This window comes from Grus americana, chromosome Z (assembly GCF_028858705.1).
Source record: "Grus americana isolate bGruAme1 chromosome Z, bGruAme1.mat, whole genome shotgun sequence".
Taxonomy (NCBI): Eukaryota; Metazoa; Chordata; class Aves; order Gruiformes; family Gruidae; genus Grus; species Grus americana.
The window spans coordinates 63,945,929-63,968,167 of NC_072891.1; the positions used below are offsets into that span (position 1 = coordinate 63,945,929).

General features: G+C 38.3%; 1 protein-coding gene across 1 annotated transcript; it reads right to left on the bottom strand.

The window, feature by feature from the left end:
- Positions 1-376: 376 nt before the first annotated feature.
- On the bottom strand, positions 377-21,896 carry NREP (neuronal regeneration related protein). The gene is made up of 5 exons (XM_054810648.1): positions 21,786-21,896; positions 21,634-21,681; positions 20,110-20,172; positions 6,019-6,096; positions 377-2,051 (listed from the first exon to the last, which is right to left on the bottom strand). The coding sequence occupies exons 3-5, from the start codon at positions 20,110-20,112 to the stop codon at positions 1,926-1,928; spliced, it is 207 nt and encodes a 68-aa protein (XP_054666623.1). The 5' UTR covers positions 20,113-20,172; positions 21,634-21,681; positions 21,786-21,896; the 3' UTR covers positions 377-1,925.
- Positions 21,897-22,239: the final 343 nt, after the last annotated feature.

The following is a 22,239-nucleotide window of genomic DNA, read 5'->3' on the forward strand; positions in this document are numbered from 1 at the left end:
AAACGGCCTTTTCATTCAGTTTATCAGAGGTGGAAAATGAAATATACTGTGCTCGCCATGCACAGCCCCACAGTCTTCTCCTGAGATTACTAAAAATGGCATCAAGTGTCACATCTGTCCCAACCACTCAAGCAGTCTTGAAAGCAAAGTACATGACTGCCATTGTCTGGCAGCTATTACTTCCCAAGTACAGGTCTGGTATTTAGGTTACCCTAATAGCTATTGTTTAGCAGACAACAAAAGGAATCACCTTTTACTTCAGCAGCTATTCCTGAAAAAAAACCCCAAACCCTCAGAAGTCACGTAAAGAACAGGTGCAAACAAACAGAAAAGGAGCCCACCCCTTACCGTAATAAGGAAACAGAGACATCATGGCTACCCTTAGAGCTTGCATATTTATTGAACAAATCCTACTAAAATAGCTAAAATACATTGGGTACTTGTAGTGCATTATTAAAGATCACATTGTTACAAAAGCTTGCGTTTTCAGCAGTACACAACTGCAACTATACATAAATGCCACAACTGCTGAATATTACTTCTTGCTCTATATACAGCACAGTAGACATATCTAATCTATTGGAAAATAATACGTACAAGAAAAGGGATACAGAAGGTGGGGAAAGGAAAGAAATCTAGGAAGTGCAGTGCATGCATTGGTATTTAACAGTCAGAAGCTAAAACAGTTCAGAACAAGGCCTGCCCTGTAAAAGGAAGAGCTAAAAGACAGAGTTATATAAAAAATTAAGGTGGGCTTTCAGACTGTGTCTAACACAACAACACTCCATGAGTAGATGACACTGTTTAGTTTTGTGTTTTCTGTTGTTTTGTATTGATAGTAGTCTGGGAGCAAGAACAAAAATGTAAAGTCCACATGTTGACGGTACCGTGGAAATGTACTCTTTCCCCTTTAGGACTTCTCCTCCCAGAAATTTGCTGTGTTTTTCTTACTGTATCCCCTATTTTATGGATTCAAAGAGATATTAAAACTCATCCTTTCTTTAAAAATAAAACACAAAAATCAAAAGAGATTTTGAGAGGTTGGTGGGAAATTATTGCTCGTCTTTCTTTGTTAGGTGGACAGGAGTCAGAAAGGAGATTTTACGTAAATTACAGTTTTGTGATTGCTCCCACTATAACTGCATGTTTGTGAGTGGACCCTGATAGGGAATCAGTTCCTCACTTGTACACTCTAAGTAGTTACTCACCTACGGCACTGAATAAGAAAGCCACACTGAAGACACAAGTAAACAAGTCAGTCCAGTCTAAAGAACAACATTCAGAAAAACAAAGTACCAACACCTTCTCAGAACATGGAAATAAAAAATAACTCCATCAGAGCTACCTTGCCAAGGAGCATATTTAAAGTCCAAAATAGCACCATTCATCAGTGTCTCAAATCCCGTGGCAGCATCACGATCACTTACCACAAGGAAACCATGAGTTTCATACTACTTCTATACATCAAAAGAGTACATGGATAAAATATAGAGATATACAGACAATCGATGAAAATAAACTACTAGGCTTGTTACATCTAAATGAAAAAAAGGGGGACTCTCAGCCTCTGCAAGAAGCAGTTTTGGATGGTGGAAATGGAGAGAGCAGTTTACCAGTTGCGTGTGAGCAGTGGAGTTTGAGTAGTGGAAGACATTGCTGTGATAGAATCAGGCCTGAGGGCCCACCTGTAATGTTTGTAAACATGGATTCACAGTGTGAAATTCTGAGAGCTTTCGCTTGAGTCAGAATGTTAAAAACTATTTTTTATGGTACACGTTTGTCCACTGTTATTCTCTAAAGCAAGGCTCAGAGTCCCATAGTTTCTTCTTATACTTGATGATTTACACAGAAACAATTCCCGATATATGACACCATGACCTCATCAAACCCATACACCATATGTAATACAAATGGAGAAATCATGATTAAAAAGAGTAGAGGTAATTGATTTTGGCGAAATGGTGTCCATAGCCATTCACTGGAACAGGCCATGCCCCCTCCTCCTCACTTTTCTTCTTGCAATTTACTTCCTTCGAGATGGGGAGACTTCCCTGCAGGGAGGAAAAATTACTATTAGCTGTGCTTCGGTGAAGTCTGCTCAGGGGTGTCCTCCCATCTCCTCTTTATAGTTCCCTACCTTCAGCTCAGAAGTAAACTTCTACTAAACATGGCTTCATCAACTGTAAATACTAATGCCACAGAGAGCAAAGGATCACTTCAACACCAGGCAAGCCTTGCAGCATCTGAGGAAAACTCTTCACTTGGGGATGAACGAGTGTGCCCCAGCAGCCAAAATGCAAAAAGAGTTGAGCGAAGGACCATCTTCCACTGCTGCACTGGGGAATTCTGGTGTTTGTTGCAGCTGGGGAGACCCCAACCATCCCAGCAAAGTTACAGGGGGAGAAGCTATGGAGTGACAACCCTTTCTGCAGCTCACTGCCAGCTGTACATCTTTACACATCTCCTCAAAATTATTTTTCTCACTCTTGCCAAACCAAGCAATTTCTGTACCGTTCATAATAGCTGGGACAGCTCTGGCCTAAAACTGCACCTGCAGGTGTTGTGTGCACAGTAGTTCTGGCACACAAATATGGCTGAAAACAAGCAATTACCTATTTTGCACACACGAAGCACAGGAGACACAGCATCTTAGCATCATGAATGCAAAACTCACAGCCACAAACTGACAGATGGCACTGAGCCCCTTTGAAAATATAACTGAGTACCAACTTGGGTAACCAAGAAATTAATGTTAATGGTATTATCTACCAATAAATTAATTGTTTGCTTGCTTTTTTTAAAACCCCAAGCTCCATTTTATGCTTCCACTTGGCCTCCAACATAAAAGAGCATCTTAGTTATGAAAGATCATCTTATTGTTGAGAACCTTTTACAGCTTAGACCTCTCATCTTATAAACACCTTACAGCTTAAGCAGCTAGCGTATGCTATTTCCTACAGTACTTCACTGAAAAGAGCACTCTAAATGCACTGTAGGGTATAATTCATTACTTGTCTCTGGACAAGTACAGAGATGGTGTGCCATGTCAGCCAGCTGCCTCAGAGAGGTTTTTGTTAACCACACTTAATCATTCACTGGCTGAAGTCGGTACTTATTCAACAAAGCATTTTAAATATATGTTTCAGTTTAAGCCTCAGTAGGAAGCCTAAAGGCTAAGCATGTGGTTAAAGTAGTTTGCTGATGCTATGTCACTATGGGATCTTAAACAAAAAGAATTTTAGCTAGTAATATTGTCAGTTATGGAAAAAATCTGTGGGTTTTTTTGGTTAAGAGATCAGAATTGTAAAGGTGTTTTGTTGCTTTTATTTCTTAGGATATGTTTGTCATATAAGCAGATTGCTTTTAGTTTGTTTAAGAAATTGAAATTATCTTCTCTAAGTTCAATTTTTCTGATGTGAGAGTTGTGAATATCTCAATTAGGAACTAAACACATAGCAGCCTCACAACTACCAAGAAAGTGCAATTTACAGCAATTTTCCTTTCCTGGCTCTTCGGAGCCATAATTTTCACTGCAATGTCCATATTTGCTATGTTTACCTGTGCTGGGAATAAAGCCACCCCATGGCCTTCCCACTATCTTTATCACAGGATAAATTCTGCTTTTGGGTAGATGAACTCCCCCGGGGGCTCTGCACTGCACACAGCCAGAAGCAGTTCTCAAGCTGAACAGACAATAAAATCCTTTCCTAAGGGCAAATGGTGCCTTCTTACTTTGGGGCATCAGAAATATAGAAACCGAGCAGACTTCGACCAGCACATACACAGAAGGGTTCTGCAAACCAGGGGAAAAAGTAGGAGTAGAAACATACCTTGCCTTTGCTAGAGCTAAGCTGGGGATTTTGCAAGAGGCAATTTCAGAATGAAAAAATAACATTTAAATTTTAGCGATTGCACAAACACGTTTCCTCACAGGACTCCAGAAAACTCCATCCTCGTGATAATATTTTTGGGTTACTTGTTGACTAAATTTGCTACTTGTGTATCATTACAGGATATGAGAAGAAAACTAGAAACTTACATATGCAAACAGGCACACCACACAGACCAAAGGTCTGGGCAAATTTCCAAAAGCATTGTGTTGGGCAGTTCCTTTTCAGCTGTGAAAACAATCTCAGTCCTGAAATTCTGCCATACAATCATCAGATAAAAAGTCCCATATGACCCTTCTAGGTCTAGAAATAAATTGTCTTTAAGAAGTGTATCCTTTTATATTTGTTGGTTGTATGAAAACAAAAAAGCACTTTTATATGAAGTAAGAGTTTCAAAAAATGTATTTATTTTACTTTATTCTTTCAGTAGTTCAAACTGTTTAGCATTGAGTACATAGAACTACACAGAATGAAGGACTGAGCACTTTCTGCAGTCTTCTTCACCACTTTACCCTTGGTAATTTTATAAGATGGATGAAAAAAATTAGATTCCAAAGAGACCCAGTTTCTATTAAGCCTGATACTCTTCTGGAAGCTGGATTGTGTGCAGCTAATATTCAAGTTGCTTTTGAAGATCAATTGTGAAATAAAATTTGGAACCAGTTCTAAAAACTGGTCCTTGTAAGCATATGCCAAATATCTTTTGAAGAGTTACATAAAGGCTAAAAGAAATGCATCATATTTAAAAAGCAGGAATCCAATCACTTTACAGGAAAAAAAGTATATTTTTTGATTTGTTGAGAAACAATTATTCCTTTTGATAAACTTTTTTAAAGCTGTGTACAGCATAAAAACATGGCTATTCATAAATCCAATATAATGCAGCATTGTTACGAAGTATGCTGCACATAGTTCACAGCTTCATTCCTGTGTTTCAGGAGCAACTTTGTTTAATGATGAATGACAACTTGCTAAAGGCTGCTAACTTAAAATTTTGGATAAAAAACATCTAGTTAACACACAGCTGATTCATAAAATTAGCAAATTAATTTATTGTAAGCATAACCATATATAGCACATTCATCGTAATCTGGCACGACCATCAGCCTACTCAGCTGAACTTTTGAAATAATTTGAATGTTACAAATGGCAGTAGTGCCATATATATTAAGACTGGCATGCTGGCACACGAGTCGGCAAATAGTGGACTGCAAATAGCCCAGCTATAAATTTTAGAAGTTCCTTTACAAAGAAAAAGTGTAGAAATTATAATGTTATCCAGATGGAATAGCAGAGTTTTGTTAACAGGGAGCTGAAGTCTAGACAATAATTGAAACTCATTCAAAACAATTTTCCATGTACTCTCTCCTTTACTTACCTGCCATTTTTTTGCCAAATTTTTAGACAGTAATGAAATGGAATATGAAAATAAGACATGTACATTCTGTGGTTCTGAGTAACTGTTTTATTTTCCTACTCAAATTTCATATCCAGTTTCACATTTAGGAAACCAGCAACGGTAACACAACAAAATCTTACGAATATTTTCTGACAAGCCACATCTTATGCATTGATGTTGGGGTACTTGTCAAACTCAAATGAAAGCTGCCATGCTTTGTATACTTGCTGCTCAAGCCAGGTAAAGCACAAACAGAAAACAAAATAAAACCAACAACACTTCCTTCCTCCTCCTGCATTATCATTGACTTTTTCATCTGTATTTCTAAGAGAGAATTGCCAAAATCAAGCATTCAAAACTCGTATGTCAAGCTTGTAAAATCATGAGACAGGCTTAAGAAATATGAGCTCTTGAAAATTGTATGTTTTCTTTCTGGTATGTAGCCAGCAAGAACCCATGTCTTCTGCAAGCCTGAAGGCTAAAAACATAATTTTAAAATGAAAGCTGAAATCCTCACTTAACTGCCCGGCTCAAGGAGCCAAGGCATTAAGAAAAACAGAATACCATGAGACCATGATGAAATCATGAGAGCTGGCTACTCTCTTGAAGCAGTCATAAAATAAAATCCATTGAACTTTTAATTTTGTTGCGTTTGGGTTTTTTTTTTCAGGAAACTTTCATGTTAGTAAACTGTTTATTAGAAGAAAGAAATTACATAAATAACTTTACCTTTGGAAATCCCCCATCCTCAGGGCTGGTTGGAAAGATTTTCTGGCTTACCCAAATCGTTAACCTTGGTTGATAAACCTGTAGTGGCATAAATATATAAAATTTCTTACTAACAAAGAGGGACTCATTAAATGCAATCAAATGCTGTTCATGTGACAGACCGCATTACTAAAACCAAGAGCCTAATGTCGGTTGAGCTTGGCCCAGAGACAGCTGCGTTTTATGCTCAGTACATATTTTTGAGTACCCATGACAACAAGAGTTGTCCCTAGAGTATTTCAACTATATTGTTTATGGCAATCTGCATTCAACAGGCTTTTTAAAAAGAGCATAGGATGGATTTTTTTAAAATCTCTTTAAGAAATTCTGTATAACAGGATGTCCGTACTAATAAACTTACTAAGGATATTGTGAGACCACATGCCCATTCTCTTTTGCCAGAAGTCACTGGCAAGAGACTATTTAATGAAGATTATTACCTTTGCTGATGACTGCAGGAGACAAGGGCAACACAACTTTGATTATCCTTTTACACTGAACTGTGAACTAGAACTTACTACTTTCTAAGATCATTGACACAGCTATAATTCTGTGTTAGCGCCCTATATTTTAGACATTAAAGGAATTCAAACACATTATAAAAGACTTACAATAAAATATCTGGCAGCAGGATTTAATGGTGAAGGTGCTGGCCTATGACTATTATAGGAAAAATTTCCTATGGAAATTTTCCATATGTGCAATCCACAAAACAAAATTCCTGTGTACAAGCCAAAGCCATCCACCAACTACAGCAGGAAGCTAGAGGGAATAATTACCAGGCTAATACAACTCAGTTACGGTGAATCTGAGCTGGAAACGTCCTGTGCTTCATTCAGTTCCTCAGCTTCAGGATGAAGATCAGAGCATTTCTTCTTCTCACTCTCATTAAACACAGAAGTGGTCAGGTACAAACTGCATATGATGCTGAAGATCTTAAATTTATTTTCCTGCTGGGTCTGCCTCCCAGGCCTTTGGAGTTTTGTGAATTGCACTCTTTCTGCACAATGCTTGAATGTCAAATGTCAAATGAGCTGAACATTATAAATTACACCATTCAAACTTGTTTGCACTTTGGGAACCAAAACTTGCCTTGTCACTTAAATTCCTGGTGGACCAGCTTTACTCACCTGCATACTATTGCATTTATATTGAAACCTGAGGAATGTTTTCATTTCTTGGAATTGCATGTTGACTATTTGTTGTCACAACTGGACTAGATGTAGCTTGGAGAAATTATCAGAAAATTACTTGAATCATCCTTCCACAAGAAAATCCTGAACTCTACTATAAAGTAGGAAACAGAAGGAAATTTAAAATACAGAGCCTAAAGCAGTTCCTGTGCTGATAATACTCTTCTATGACTTTCCACAGTACAAACCACCATACTTTCTACTGATTAAAGCATCAGATTTTATTTCGTATTTTAGATTACCTTATGATCTCAGACAAGCCAGTTAAGCTCTCTGGCTATGGCTGACATAGAATAACTAATAGCACAGGGCACTCTGTGAATTCACCAGTTAATGTTCACATTGAATATTTGAGACACTTGAACAAAAGCTACCAAGTAAGCCCTGAGCTCTCCTGCTGCTATTTATAATCACCGATTACCCATTCTGCAACTATGTCTTGATTTTATTGTCTAGTCACATTCTTTGTATGAAAACTCATGGTGGGAAACAGCGATAGCAGTTCAGCTCTACCACAGGACATGTGTGCTCAAACCTGCAAATTATACAAAAATGTGTATTTTCCTATAAAGGGATAAGCATCAGAATACAGTATTACTCATCATGATGAATGTGAGCTTCTATATTTTCCATGGAGTCTGAGATGTATTCAGGTTGGCGTATAGGCCTTATCATCGCTATTCATATTTTAATAGAAATAAAATAAACACCTGCAGTTTAGATGGACTGCAGCTTGAGGGTGGATTTTGGGAATGGGGCAGGAGGAAAAAGGTGTAAATTGTAAGATATACTCACAACTATGCTTCAGAATTAAAACCCAACCTAACAAACAAACAAAAAAACCCCACCACCACAAAAATACCTACACAACCCCCTAGCTCTTTCACAGTAATTTTCAATGGAGAAAAAAAATTCAGTAATGTCCTATTTTCTTAATATCTCTTCAAAAACAACTACTGTGGCCAATAATGGTAGATAATAATCACATGGACCTACTCCACATGCAGTAACTGTTCTGCTATAACTGTACCAAAGACTTGAATGGGCAGCCCAAAGACTTTAAGTATCTGCCTTGTGAGCAATGCTGAAAGGCTGGGGAATCATGGCTCGGATCCTGGCTAAGTGAAGGAAGATTCTGAAATGGAAAAAAAGATACCAGTGTAGAAAAGCCTAGCTGGGCCTTACTACAATCCACCAGGAAAAAAAAAAAAAGGGAAAAAAAAAGAAAAAAGAAAAGAAAAAAGAAAAAAAAAGAAAAAAGACATCTTGCTATGCTATGTGCTTTATAAAATGCAGAAACTAATTAGATGTTCAAATATACTGTTAACTAGAGTGTTAAAAAACACAGCAAGAACTTGTAGTCAATTACATCAGCTCAGACCAACTGATATTAATGTTGCAAGATGAGCTATATAAAAAGTGCAAAGCAATGCTCCATTACAGAGCAGGACGTAAGGCTTACAGCATTCCAGCTGTTAACATGAAGCAAACACTTCTAAATAAATGCTTCCATTGATACACACCATATTTTCATTTCTCAGTACTTCCTGTGTGACTATTATGCAAGTACAGGCTTGGCTTAGACAACCAAAGTATCAGGATTCAGAACAGAATTACTCAACTTGAGGATGGACTGAAAACTAAAGTCACTGCAAGTCTACAAAATGCATAAGAGCCATACACTGACTCAAATTGATAGCCTCAGTAATTGATAATCACCACAAAAAAAATTAAACTAGTATACTTCATCCATAAATTATCAGAGTGGATCACCCCTAAACATCTGACTAACAGCATTATTACCTTTGGAAGCCTGCCTTCCTGGCAGAACATGTGATATGCAAAACCATTCACTTCCACTTTGAGAAGTCAGGGGGGAAAGAAACCCACTGATCTGGGAAGTGCTGTCTGAGACAGCGTTCTGCAACACCAAGCAATTCTGCCTCGAACATTGAGGCCAACTTCAGATAGGCAGTTATGAGCTATGAGGAATATGTTTTCAATTCCTTAGCCTCCATTCTCTTGAAAATATACAAATAATAAAAAATTAAGATTAAAAATCAGAAAAAGCAAAGGTGGAGGAAAAAAATGCTCAGTCTATTTACTAGCTTTTACAGCCTCCAAACTCCAGAACTACTTACTTTTTTTGTGTTTTTCTTTTTTCAAAAATAGAAGGATTTCTAGAGCAGACTTTTCTTTTCTCCTCTGCTCAACAAACCAAGAAACTTCTCGCCATTGCAAAGGCTCTGTTTAACCACCATTTCAAAACTCTAGTGCCTATTCTTCCATTTTAAGCCATGTCCTCTTTAAGAGTGATAGTAGAGGAGCACAAAGTTTTACCCTGATTTAAAACAGATACATAAAATAATTTTAGCAGAGCTGGACTAAATCTACTGTCCACACAGCACATCAAAATGCTAAACTTAATTTATTGCTACCCACTCTTCATTCCTACACACTAAGAGCATCTTTGGAATATTCAGGTACAGCCATCGAAAGGAAAAAAAAAACCCCGATTTAAGACATGCTGAACTTAGTAAAATGAGTGCACTCCTGTCAAGCATTCTCAAGGTTTTTATAGTTAAGAAACAAACAAGAAAGCCACCATAGCTACTTTTTCTTTCTTTTTTTTTCTTTCCATGTAGACCACTACTGAATTCCTGTTCATCAAGTCTCATTCAAAAGTTACAGGAGTTGAATTCAACTGGATTTCCAAACTACTATCTTAATGAAGACGACCAACTGCTCTGAGTACACCAGCAACCACCTTTTGAGAAGTTTCAGTTAACTTCTTTAAGATAGAAACCAATTCTGGGGGAGGGGGGAAGAAAATAAAAAGGACATGATGACAAGTACCCTAGAAATTCCTAATTCCAAATAAAAGGTGACCATCTCTAGTCTCTGCACCATCTCTGCATAATCGCTAGGCTCTGCATCAGCCTACCTGGGGGGACGGTGGGGAGGGGTGCCCAGGAAATGTAAAGTTTTACTATATGGATTAGCAGTCTAATAGCAGACACAGATGGCCACGTGCTGAGGAACAGGGGAGTAAAATGGGAGAGGTATGTGTTGAAGAGAAGGAAAGAAAGGGGTATGCTCTTCCCCTCTGCAGCGCTAAAACCACACTTGTGCAGTTGTGAGGGCTGAGGGCCGCGGGTGCCTGTCCTAATCCAGAATGTAGAGTGGCCATCCTTCTACCATGCTCTCCTGGGGATGGGGCATGTAGCCGGAAAAGAACACTGCTCCTCATGTATCCATACTGTACCTGTATTTCTTTAGTCTGGGGATTTTTCATCACCATTGCTCTGTGTTGCAATGACACAAATCAATGGCATTAAGGCTCCTAGAGGAAAAGGTGTAGATTATTTCCTTTCTGGCTGGTTTCTGCATCACCTGAAGCGTTTAGCAGATTTTCTTTCCAAATTGAGTTCTGATGCATTTTCTTTCGGAAAAAAAAAAATTAAAAAAAAATTATAACATAGTTGCCTGCTAAGTTGAAACAGTTATAACTTTGCAGTTTCTTAAGTTTCTCAGTTACCAGCTGGTTTGAGCTGTAATGACTTTCCCCAGCACATGCCACCCTGTGCTTCTCAATCCCCCAAGTGCCTCCCACTGTGATAAAAAGTTCTCTTTATAGCCAACAGCCCACCACCACAATCCAGATGCATAAACAGCCCCTTCACTGAAAATCTTACTGCACCACTGCTTGAACACCAAAAAACCAGTTTTGTTAAAAAAACCTAATTCATTTTAAACAAAACAGGAAGGAAAGTTTGTGCTAGGATCAACGCATTTACTTCAGTGCAAGTGGTAAACTAATGCTCCCATCTGCAGTAATTTATTTTTAACACTGTGAGGGGAATTTCATGAAAGCATATGATATTAATGTCCACCATGTTCCAAACCTAGTGCGCAGGATTTAATACGTACAGCAACTGTCAGCTGAATGGTTGCTGCTTCTCAAAAGTTTAGTTGGGTGGCAGTTTGCTATCAGCTTTGTTTTCTGATTCTTCTGGAGAAGGGAATGAGAGGGCAACATCAAGAGTGCTCATCATTACTCCTTATTTCAAAGAGTCAGTGAAGTTTTGATGAACCTTCGTTATATTTAAGAAGCTGTACTCACAATCAAATGGGAGGCTGAGGTTGCAATAGGCTGACTCTGAAACAGCTCAGTGAGGAAGCTTTTCCTATTGAAACATCAGACACTACAACTCGCCCAAGTTAAAATGCAACTTAATTACCTTAATTATTTAAAAATACTGTGAACATGTGGTTCAGCAGCTGCGAGGCCAGCCAATTTTGTGAACTTGATCGCTTCTTTTGCATGGCTCTGCATCACAAGTCTGAGCCTCTGGTTGAGGAACAGTGACAGTTATCCCCAATAACCTGCCTTCGCATTTTCAGTATACTGTCAGGGCAGCAGGTTTTTCAATCAGTCCCGCTTTCCACCATCAGTGACACGAACATTCAAAAATCAAGGGGGGGGAAAAATCATTTACAGTCATTTCACTTGGTTAACTCCACACAAAGGTAGATAAATGAATTGACAGAACTGATTAAGAATTATACAATCATTCGCCTCCTGGCTGGTATTGCTCCAAGTGGCCCACCTTTTGGTGAGACTTTACTTGCCATTACATTAAGATTTAATATACAGCAAGTATATATATCAGCAGAACATGGCAGGACAACTCCACACCTGAACTTGCCTTTGGCTTTTGTGCATCAGCATCCTTTGTTGGCTCTGCCTTTTCATGGGGAAGATGTTACTGCTGCTTTTTATTCCTCCCCATCTGATGACTCAAGCTCACAACCACACACAGATGAAAAAGCCTAAATGAGACAAGTACGCTTTTCCTTGCATCCCCCTCTCCATGCTGCACATGAATTAGCAAGTTTATTCATTAGGGGTTTTTAACAGTCCTTGTTCATCACTTCTTAAATTTCTGTCAGTTTCACAGAATAGGATATCATCTGCTCCTTCCACGCACAACATAAGGAAGTGACCTTGGAAGTAGTTTTTCTAAATTTTAACTACAAAATTTCTCATATAAACTCATCTTCATCTATTGTTTCTTTCATCATTCTTAAAGCTTCTATTCTACAGGTTACACTGACGTGGCTGCTTCTATGCAGTCTCCTACCTTGACTCATCTATATTCCTCTAAGAATTCACTCCTGTCCTCATCCATACTACATAGGTTGCATCTTTTATATATGTACTTACAGCATCCCATGACAAGTATAAGAAAATGATCTGAGTGACTGTGCAAAATTTAGTAAAACATGCTTTTAAGACTAATGGGCTCTACCTCTGCAGAGCCCCTTGCTGCAGGAAAGGATGTAAGTAGATACCAAGTATTCGGAGCAGGCATATTTTTTTTCAAGAGGTCTCTAGGTGACTATTGGCCTCCAAAACAGTGCGAGTATGGTGGTGAGTAGGGGGAAAACACAAGCTGACCTAGCTGGAGTATATAGTCAGCACAATCCTGCCAAATTCTTCAGCTGGTAAGAACCCTCAACAGAAACTTTAGCTATCTTCTGGCATACATGATTGAATGAGCTAGTTAGAGAAAACACTTTCTTTGTCCCTGGAGAGGAATCCTCCCCACACCACCTGAATGTAATGCAATTTTTAGGCAGAGAGATAGTTTTGCACTTTTCTGTACAAGTCAGGGTGAATCTAGCTTTTGTGCTACAAGTGCTCTCATGCTGCTTTTCTTCTTTATTAATACACAAAACCCACTGCAAAGCATTGCTAATATTTACCATGCATACGAAGAGTAAGAGAAAAAGAAATCAAGAGGTACATTGGGAACACTGTCATAAATGCTTATCCAACTTCTGACTGAATTCATGAATTGAACAAAGATACTCATTACCAGAGTATCACACTCCTTGAAAGGAAATGTAATCATTTCAGGACAATAACAAGAAACAAACGTGTATTATATGGAAAGTTCCATTAACCAATAAAATGGCTGCAAACTACTTTATTCCACCAGTAAATCTCTGTGCATGGACTCTGAAAATGTAAAACATTACAGAAATCAAAACAATCGAGTGAGCCCTCCAGAAGGCCCAACTCAAACCCCAGTGCAACCCAGCACCTTTTCCACTTAATTTTGTTTGCCTCTGCACTGCAGTGGTAGATTCTGTTATTTTGCTTAACATGCACAAACAGAAAACCAACGGTAACAAGCCTGAGAATTAAAAAAGTATTTGAGCTTTCAGTCAATTACATATGAGTTTGTAATTTGCTCTTCAAGACTAATAAGGTAATGAAAAGTTTAATTAGTATCTACCCTAATACAACTGCAGAACAAGAGGCAGAAACAAGTCTCTTGTTACAGAGGTGAACACACAGCATGGCAGCAAAATTCAGGACCAAGGGCTGCACAGTTGAGATCGGCAGCAGTTTCATACCCAAGTCTCACAAATTACTGGAGCAACGGTTGAGGAGTTTTGATCTTAAGGGAAAGACCAGCAAGAGCAGTGGCCAGCAGGGGAATCCTGAAGAAAGAATAAGAACAGAGACAGCCCAGAATAATGCTTCTCCTGTGTGTTCTCCCATTTCCTTCCTTCCAATTTTGGGGTATACAAAATGTACACACCAAATATGTTTTTTTAATTGCCTATACATTTTCTAAATCAATGGCCTGAATACTGTAACTTAATACACTGTTTTGGACTGTTTTGTTTGTTGGCTTAATTTTGTTTAAATTTTTCACACATACCAGAAAGATGACCAGAATTCCACCAAGTGCCGTTGTTCTCCAAGAGGCAGCAAGCTTGCTGCCTCTGCCAACTGCTTTCCTGCAGAGCCCAGCCACAAAAGCGTTTCCCCTCATGAGACACCAACCTCTTGCCCAACCAGCCTATTTCGGGCAAGCATTAAAAGCCCCAGTGGTACTCTTGGGAGACAGAACCACACTGCACAGCCAGTACTTACCTCGCTAAGAGATGAAATGACCACAGCTGATGATATTGTCACAGGTGCTTCAAAGCATTATGGTACATTTACCTGCAGTCACCATATTACCAGCATCCACTGTCATTTAATGTAGCTTAACTGCTACTCCAAATACAAAACCACAAACTGTATCGTGTATGTCTTATGGGTTGAAAGTAATAAAATATCCGTGGGTTCTGGCACTCATCTAATGAGGATACACACAGGAAAAGAACTTCTCCTGCCAAGTATTGTTTCTGGGGTTTGCTCATGTTGCCTTATATAATTACTGGAGTGAGAAATAAAGGGTAAGGACATTTACCAATATTTCCACAGGATTTTCTTCTGCTATGAGGAATAGAGTTATTTAGACTCATACTCTTTCATGATGGAGATTTATCACAGATATAGTCACGCTGAAACAAAGAAGGAAGTTCTGTTCCTCTTTAACTTAGTCTTCTTGAGTAGCTCTATGATGCCAATGCATGCCCTCTAAACATCGGTACTATAAGAATTCAAGAGTTCTTTCTGATCATGCACATAGTAAGCCAAGGCTTATCCCACCTTTGGTGAGGACACACACATTTAACTTTTTTTCAACTTACCCCTACACCGGTATGCTACACTAGTAGACAGACAATAAGGTTAGTGTTAACAAAATTAATCCAGAAACATTTCTTCCTGCCAGATGAAAAATGCTACCTGTTCCAAGGCTGGGTTTTTCTACATGCAGTATTTACAGAAGCAAACACCAGGAACCCTCCCAGAAACATCTACACAGGGAGTCATTCAGTAGTGCTACCGTGAATTTGCCAGACCAGCAGTCTAAATTGAATTTCATGTAACACACACAATGATTCATAGTATCATTCTACATTAAATATTTGAAAAGAACATTTTTGCACCTTTCCAGATTGTACCATCAATATGGTTTAATGAGGTGAATAAATATTTGAAATAAAAACAAAATACAAATATTTAGAAATGGTTTTATTAAAATACCCTGTCCCAGTCAATGATACTAATTGAATTATTCTTATGAAGTTGTTCTAGGGCTATTAAGTGTAGTCCCTCTCCCCTCTCTTTAGCCAGACACACAAAGATAAGAGCTCAGGTGAGGGGCAGCAGTATTCCGATGCAAAAAGAAAAGATTATTTGTGAAGGCTTTAGATCCCAAGACTGAAAAGTCAATGTCATGACTGCAGTATTACAAGGTGTATACTTATTTCTGATTTCCCAAGATTTCGGCCTTTGTGAAAAGAGTTCAGTAAAGATTTGTCCTGGACAATGTATTACATAAACCTCCAATTCCATGTGCCAACACAGTTCTGTTCAGATAAAGTATGCCAGTGCACGGTTACAAAATTTTAGCACCCAGAGCACGTATGTTTGTGACTGGGCAGAAACACATGTATATGGAGCTTTTGTCTTTTTAATGTGCATATGAACTGTACCACAGAAATGTCCACAGTATCTATAGCTTTGGACAAAAATTACTTTTCTTTAAACCCCACTTCAAATTTTTCCAGCCATAATCAAATAAAGGTGTTTTTTTCTGCACAGTTGAACAGCTGACTTGGCAAAAGTATTGCAAAAAGTGAGCTTGTATTTCTGCTTATTTATTTTGTAAGCTGGAAAGGCTTTAATTCTCCCTAGGTTTTCAGTAATCAAGCAGCGTTGAGCAAACTGCACCCAGTGTATTCTTCATGCACAATACATAAGCACAATAAAAAAAGCATAATATACACATTCAGATGGCCAAAAGTGCTTAGCTTTCATCCCTCTCCATTACTTCTCTTGACCAAATTCTGCCCATGGCTACACATGAACAGAAGACGATCTGATATAGTCCTACAGCTCCTATGCAATTCTGAACTACCACAAAAGAGATTCTGGTTCCAGTTCCAGACCCGGTAACAATCGACAAAGAAGTATGAGTTTTCTGATGCCAGACCAGGAACTGCACTTATCCAGTATGAATCTAGTATTGGGCTAGACATAGTATCTCATACTGGTACCTTCTTCTTATTCCTCAGAGCATATAAAACGTACAAAATAATGCCTGCACCCCAGCCAGACTAATCCCAGGCTGCGTTCTTCAGAGATAATCCTAAAGTTATGAACAGTTGCTCCAACTAAGGTGAAGTCATTTTACAGACACAGAAAATTACAGAACATGTAAAGATATCTGCATATAACTCCCTGGAAAAAGGTTTGTAATGGCTAAACAGGGATGGAATCTTAAATATAAGCTTTGCCTCATAAATTTCTTCACCTAACAAATGATGTTATACATTTCCCTATGAACTGCAAAAAAAAAGAAATGGGATGGCGACTTTTTTCTCTTCAACCAAATGCAGGTTGTCATTTCTTTCTGACTTAATGAAGAAAAGCTAATTCCCCTGCTGTTTTTCTCTCCAAAAGGCCATCATCCCATTTTTCTCTTTTTTTTTCCCCAAGTAAGACTATAAAATGCAGAGAATGCAAATGATTAGAATAACCTCAGAACTGATCCAGTTCAGGCAAGAATACACTACAGGAAGTGTTCAGCCCAAAAGCCCTTGCTCCAGGGCCTTTTTTGCTTTGAGATGACACAGCTATACTGTACACCACCTGGCCCGGAGATGCCACACCACTAGTGCTTCAGAAGAAAGCCGTCTAATCGTGGTAAGTCAGAAGTAAATTAATAAGCTGCTCTAGAATATACTAGGTCAAAATTAAATTACTGAGGTATCTGTTTACTGATACACACTTTCACTAGTGTTATTAAATTCCTTAGTGCCTTTACTGCAAACTCTCAGAACTGCAACACGAGCAAGGTAAAAAGACACACCTGAGTGCTTTAGAAGCAAGCAAACAGACCACTTTCTCGCCTGATTTCTTTGTAAACAAACATTTACCATTAAAAAAAGCCTTTCCTGTTTTTGCTAAAAGTCTTCTTTGAGGTCACAGAAAACTGGACTTAAGACTTCCTCACTTTTATGCTTCTGACAAGATCCTTTATTTCAATGACAGGATCACATAGGCCAAATAATTTTTTAAAACAATTCTTCTTTTTTTTTCTTAGAATTTTTTTTTTCAATCAATTAGCACTAAAATCTAGATTTGTATGTTATGACATACAGTACTTTCCATGAAGGTGGTATACAGAAATTCTGGCATTTCCAATAAAAATAGCAATTAAAATTACTTCAGGACTCTATACATTGCAAATAAATAAAAAAGGTTCTTTCTTCCTTTAGAGGGTTACTTAAGCAAATATATTATACACAGGTGAGGACAGATCCTTAAAAGGCAGGTCTTCTTGTGTAAGATGGCTCAAAATGTCCATGAGTTAAAATTATAAGGAGGATAGAAAGTACACTCTTCTGCCTATTTCTCTTTAAATTATTGATCATGGTATTATTATACAGCTCCAAGAAAGATTAATTAACCAGGTAAAAGGAAATCATAATTCTACGTCTAGGAAAAGGAGAAGTAGCATTGAAAACTAATGTGCTAAGTTGTTTACTTTTACTTGTAAGCAGTTTAAGAAACATTTTATGGAATAAGAACATTAAGAAGGTCTGACAGTGAACTTAAACCAAGAACTCATTTGTTCTCACTCAACAAGTTTATTCTAGTTGCTCTTAATTTTGCTGTAAGCTTAACTAAATAATTAATGAACTTTCAGTTTATCAAAGGAATAAGCAGGCCATTTTCCCCCATTTTTTAAGGTTTAGTTCAGACTGGTGAAATGTAACAGCTAAATTTCCACTGACCAGTGAAAGCAGAATAGAGCCTTTGCATATGCTGTTATATTAGAAACAAAATAAGCACTTTTACAATCATGTATGTCAGTGCAGAAAGAGTTGACATGTAAAGAATTTTTCCTGCAAATTAGAATGGCTAAGGAGACACTTGGAATAAATAACAAGAAATATGCCACAGACAAGTGCATCCACTACTGCAAGGAAGGTATGTCAGTGGTCTGACTTCAAATTACATTCAGTGTTACTGTACCAAAAAGGAAAGAAAGGGAAAAAAATAGTGGTAGGGGAAGGGATTCTGCCATGTATCACATCTTCAGCAACCTTGCAAGTTGGGGCAAAACCTACTCTTTCTCACACTTAAATTCTGATCAACAGTCACAAAAAAAATGGAATTAGGCCTTTTTGTAACAATTAAAAAACTTTTCAAAACCAGCCAATTTAGATTTTTATTTATGTTACACTGCAAAACAAACAATAGAACTAGAAAGGTGGGTAACTACATTTTATTTTCTGCATTTGGGCAGTTCTAAGTTGTATTTTATGTTCTGGCCTGGAGACTGACTTCACAAAACTGATTTCATTGACTACTACAGGAACCTTGCTAGATTCATAGAACCATCTGCTGGTAAAAATCAGTGGCTATTTTATGCCTAGCAAAACTTAAAATAATCTTTTGTTCCATAGATAGGCATATATTACACATAACAGCCTGCATACCATCTCAAAATGTGGGCTGATTGTCACCTTGGTGTTGGTAGGAAAACAGTTGGCTTATCCAATATTCCACAGTTATGTGAACAAAATGTATTTTAACATAATTTCTATTCACAGTTTAAGTGAATCATTTTCCCTTTTAATTCCCCACCCCCAACTATTCATTTATACACAGATGAGCAAAGCACTTTGATGAAAGTAGGTTCCAGAATAGACTAAAACTCCAGAATTTGCAAGTTTATTTTTGCAGATAGGGATGATATAAAACAAGGAGCCAAAAAGAAATAAAAGCCTTTATAACAGATTACATATTTCCTTACTTTAAATATCCTTTGATCATCCCTCCCCCTCCCAAAGAACCAGACAAGGATAATACAGTTGATGCAATTAGTTTAACCCAATCTTAATAAGAATATGTCCTTGAGAACAGGACACTTTGGAAAATATTCTGTGCTAATGTACACCCTAGGCAATAGTACTTCAGACAAGCTATTGTCCCATACAAATTAACAGATTTTTGACCATGATAATATCATGTAGCACCCAAAATATATCACATTTATGTCAATACATATATTCAGACATGCTTCTGTGATAGCTGCATCTTCAATCAAGAACGCTACCCGGCCTCTAAACTAATTCTGCCTACTTTATCTACTTTTTCTATAAAAAAAAATTTTCTTTGTCCTGCTGATTCTGAGACACTCAGTCCTTCTCAGAGAGTATCATATTTAGAGAATATTTAGGTATATAAAGTTTCATCCTTAAAATTAGGTATTTGTCAGCAGTAGTATCTCAGAGTATAACAAATGGGCTTTCATCAGTAAAAATATAAACATGACTAGCACTGAAGGAAATGGCTTGCTGTCGAATATTGTTCAATACATTCCAACTAAGTGCCTATACGTTCAGCTGGGCTGCGGCCTAGCCATTTTTTCTGGAAGAGACTTGTATCACAAAGAAAGGCTAAGCTTCTGAAAAAATTGCCAAATAATAAGAAAATTTAGGTTGCCTCTTATGTATTTCCCTGACAGAATAACGTTAAATCTCCTTCACCTACTAAGTGCAATAACTTATTTCTTCTTTTTGGGAAGAAGGTGGCAGGACTGAAATAATTGGATATTGTTTTGTCTGCATATATTTCTACATGTGTTATGATGTGTATTTTTCATAGTAACCTAAACACTGCTTGTTTCAATTAAATAAGCCTTACTGCACAAAGAGGGATTTCAGATTTTTATTCAAAAAATGCAAGAAAATCAAAGATCCAACATACTGAGGTTTTCAGAGTACATCAATCATCACATGGCAAATCCCCACAGCCTCAAAAAGTATGTCTTATAAAGGTTGTATTTATAAATGAGTATTAGGGATGGGGAAAACTGGCTTCTATTTATAAAAAAAAAATTACTGATTCTGTGCTAAAGCAACTAATTCTTACCATTTTTAGATTCTGTTAAGTCTTGGGATTGCAGCTTCTCTCAAGTAGCACAAGGAGAACAATCTGAAAACAATTTAAAAAAAATTAAAAATGAAAAAAAAAAAAAGTCATTCAAACTGTCGCAATATTTAAGGGATTTTTATTGCCAGCATTAACAGTAGGTGAGCTGAGTATATGCTTCAGTGGTTAAGCTTAAAGTCATGCAAATTATTCTCACCACATGTACGCTTATATATCACGCTTCTCTGCACTTCAGTGGTCTGTAGGCTTAAATATAGGACAAAGGAATCCCTGGTACCTGGATTTGCAGAACCCTATGCTATTCTTAGCACTTGGCATATCTCTGAAGAGCACTATACTTAATAACCATACCTTAACATACATAACTTAATAACACACCTAAAAATCAGTCAAGAGGACAAAAAAAGTCACCCTATGCTTACTGTAAAGGTGGTCTGTTGCTCCCACACTACAAAGTATGTTTTTTTGCAATCAAGAAACAAGTATAAGTGTCAGGCATCCACAATGTAATGGCCCAGAGAGTAGGTATTTTTGGAAATGGCACTGCATTACATAACCTCCAGTTTTCTCTCTCTATTCCACACCCCCCCCTATTTTAAATAGGGAGAGGAAAAAAAAAGAGAAAAAAAAAAAAAAGGTCCTACCTCATTTAAATGGTACCTTAAATTACCACTGTCTTAAGTGACTGGATTTGCAGCATACCTCCTTTATCACTTTTCATATAGTGAAAAAAAGTAAAGTTCTCTTTTTCTGATTATGTATTTCTTACCTACAGTGAGTATATATGAAATGTAATTAAGTATGAGTCATGTTTATACACAAACACACACACACACACAGAGGATTTAAAACTGCAAACTCATATACCTATAAATGTACTCATAAACATTTGAAAGAAAGCGCATCACTAAATGTCCACCAAAATACGTTTGGGTTTCGTTTCGTTTTGTTTTCCCTCAAAAGAACCACCCAAAATTTAACTGCTGCACATGCAAAAATGCAGAAAGCTGTTGCAAGAATGACTGCTTTCTAAAAATAAACCCCAGCAGCCTGAAGAGGAATCCAGTGTCAGGGCGGAGAAGAGGGAGATTCATTTCACAAAGAAGAAAAGACAAAAAACAATCCTAGAGCCTTGCATGCATGCTAAAAAAGCTAAGTGCATTAGGTTCAAAAATGCATTTTGGTGTCTGTGGAGTGCAAAAGCGAAAAAAAGGAAACAGTTTTAGAAAACCACTTCTCATCTCCCCTTGCATGTGTGCAGAAAAATCCCCAGCCTAGAAAGCCAGCCTTAAAACATAAAGACAAAGAATTAAATACATATACTGCATGTTTTCTCATCTTCTTTAAGAAAGGCTGTTTGTAAATGTGCACCGAGAGGGGGAAAGGCAAGCTGCAGCAAAGTCCAACTAAGGACAGAAGGAAATTAAAAGAAACAAAGAGAGAAAGAGAGAGGATTAATTAAAAAAAAATAAAATTCTGTGGATTGGAATTGCATATACTTACAGACAAAAGCCCCCGCTCCCTGCTCACTTTCTGTCCTTTCTACATGATCTGAAATACAAATGTGGATTTAAAAAGGGCAGCATGCTACAGAAGGGAATTTATAGTTGGGGGAGTGGAGAGCGGGTAGGGGGTGTGGGGAAGAATGACTGCACCTCTTCCAAAGTGCAGCCTTGGAGAAAAAAGAAAAAGGGGTGGGGGTGGCTGGGGGAGTCTCTCTCCCTCTCTCTCAGGCTGGCTTCTCGTTGCCAGTACTGGTTATATTGAACAATGAGCTAATTCTGATGGTAGCTGGCTGGCTGCCAGCTTCCCCCCCCCCCCTCCCCTCCCGTCCCCTCCTTACACATACATACTCCCCCTGCCTGCCTGCCCGCTACCGCCCGCCTCCCCCCGCCCGCTGCTGCAGCGCCAGACTGCTTAGTCTGCAATAATCCGCAGCCCCACGTTCCCCTGCTGTCTGGGAGCCAGGGCAGCGACCGCCCCGCCGCCGGCCGCGCTCCGCCGGGCAGCTCCAGGGGCGGGGGGGGCGGCGGCGACCGTCCCCCAAGGCGTGGGGCCGCCGCCGCCCGCAGCGCTGAGGGGAGCGGCGGGTCGGGCGGAAAGCCGTTA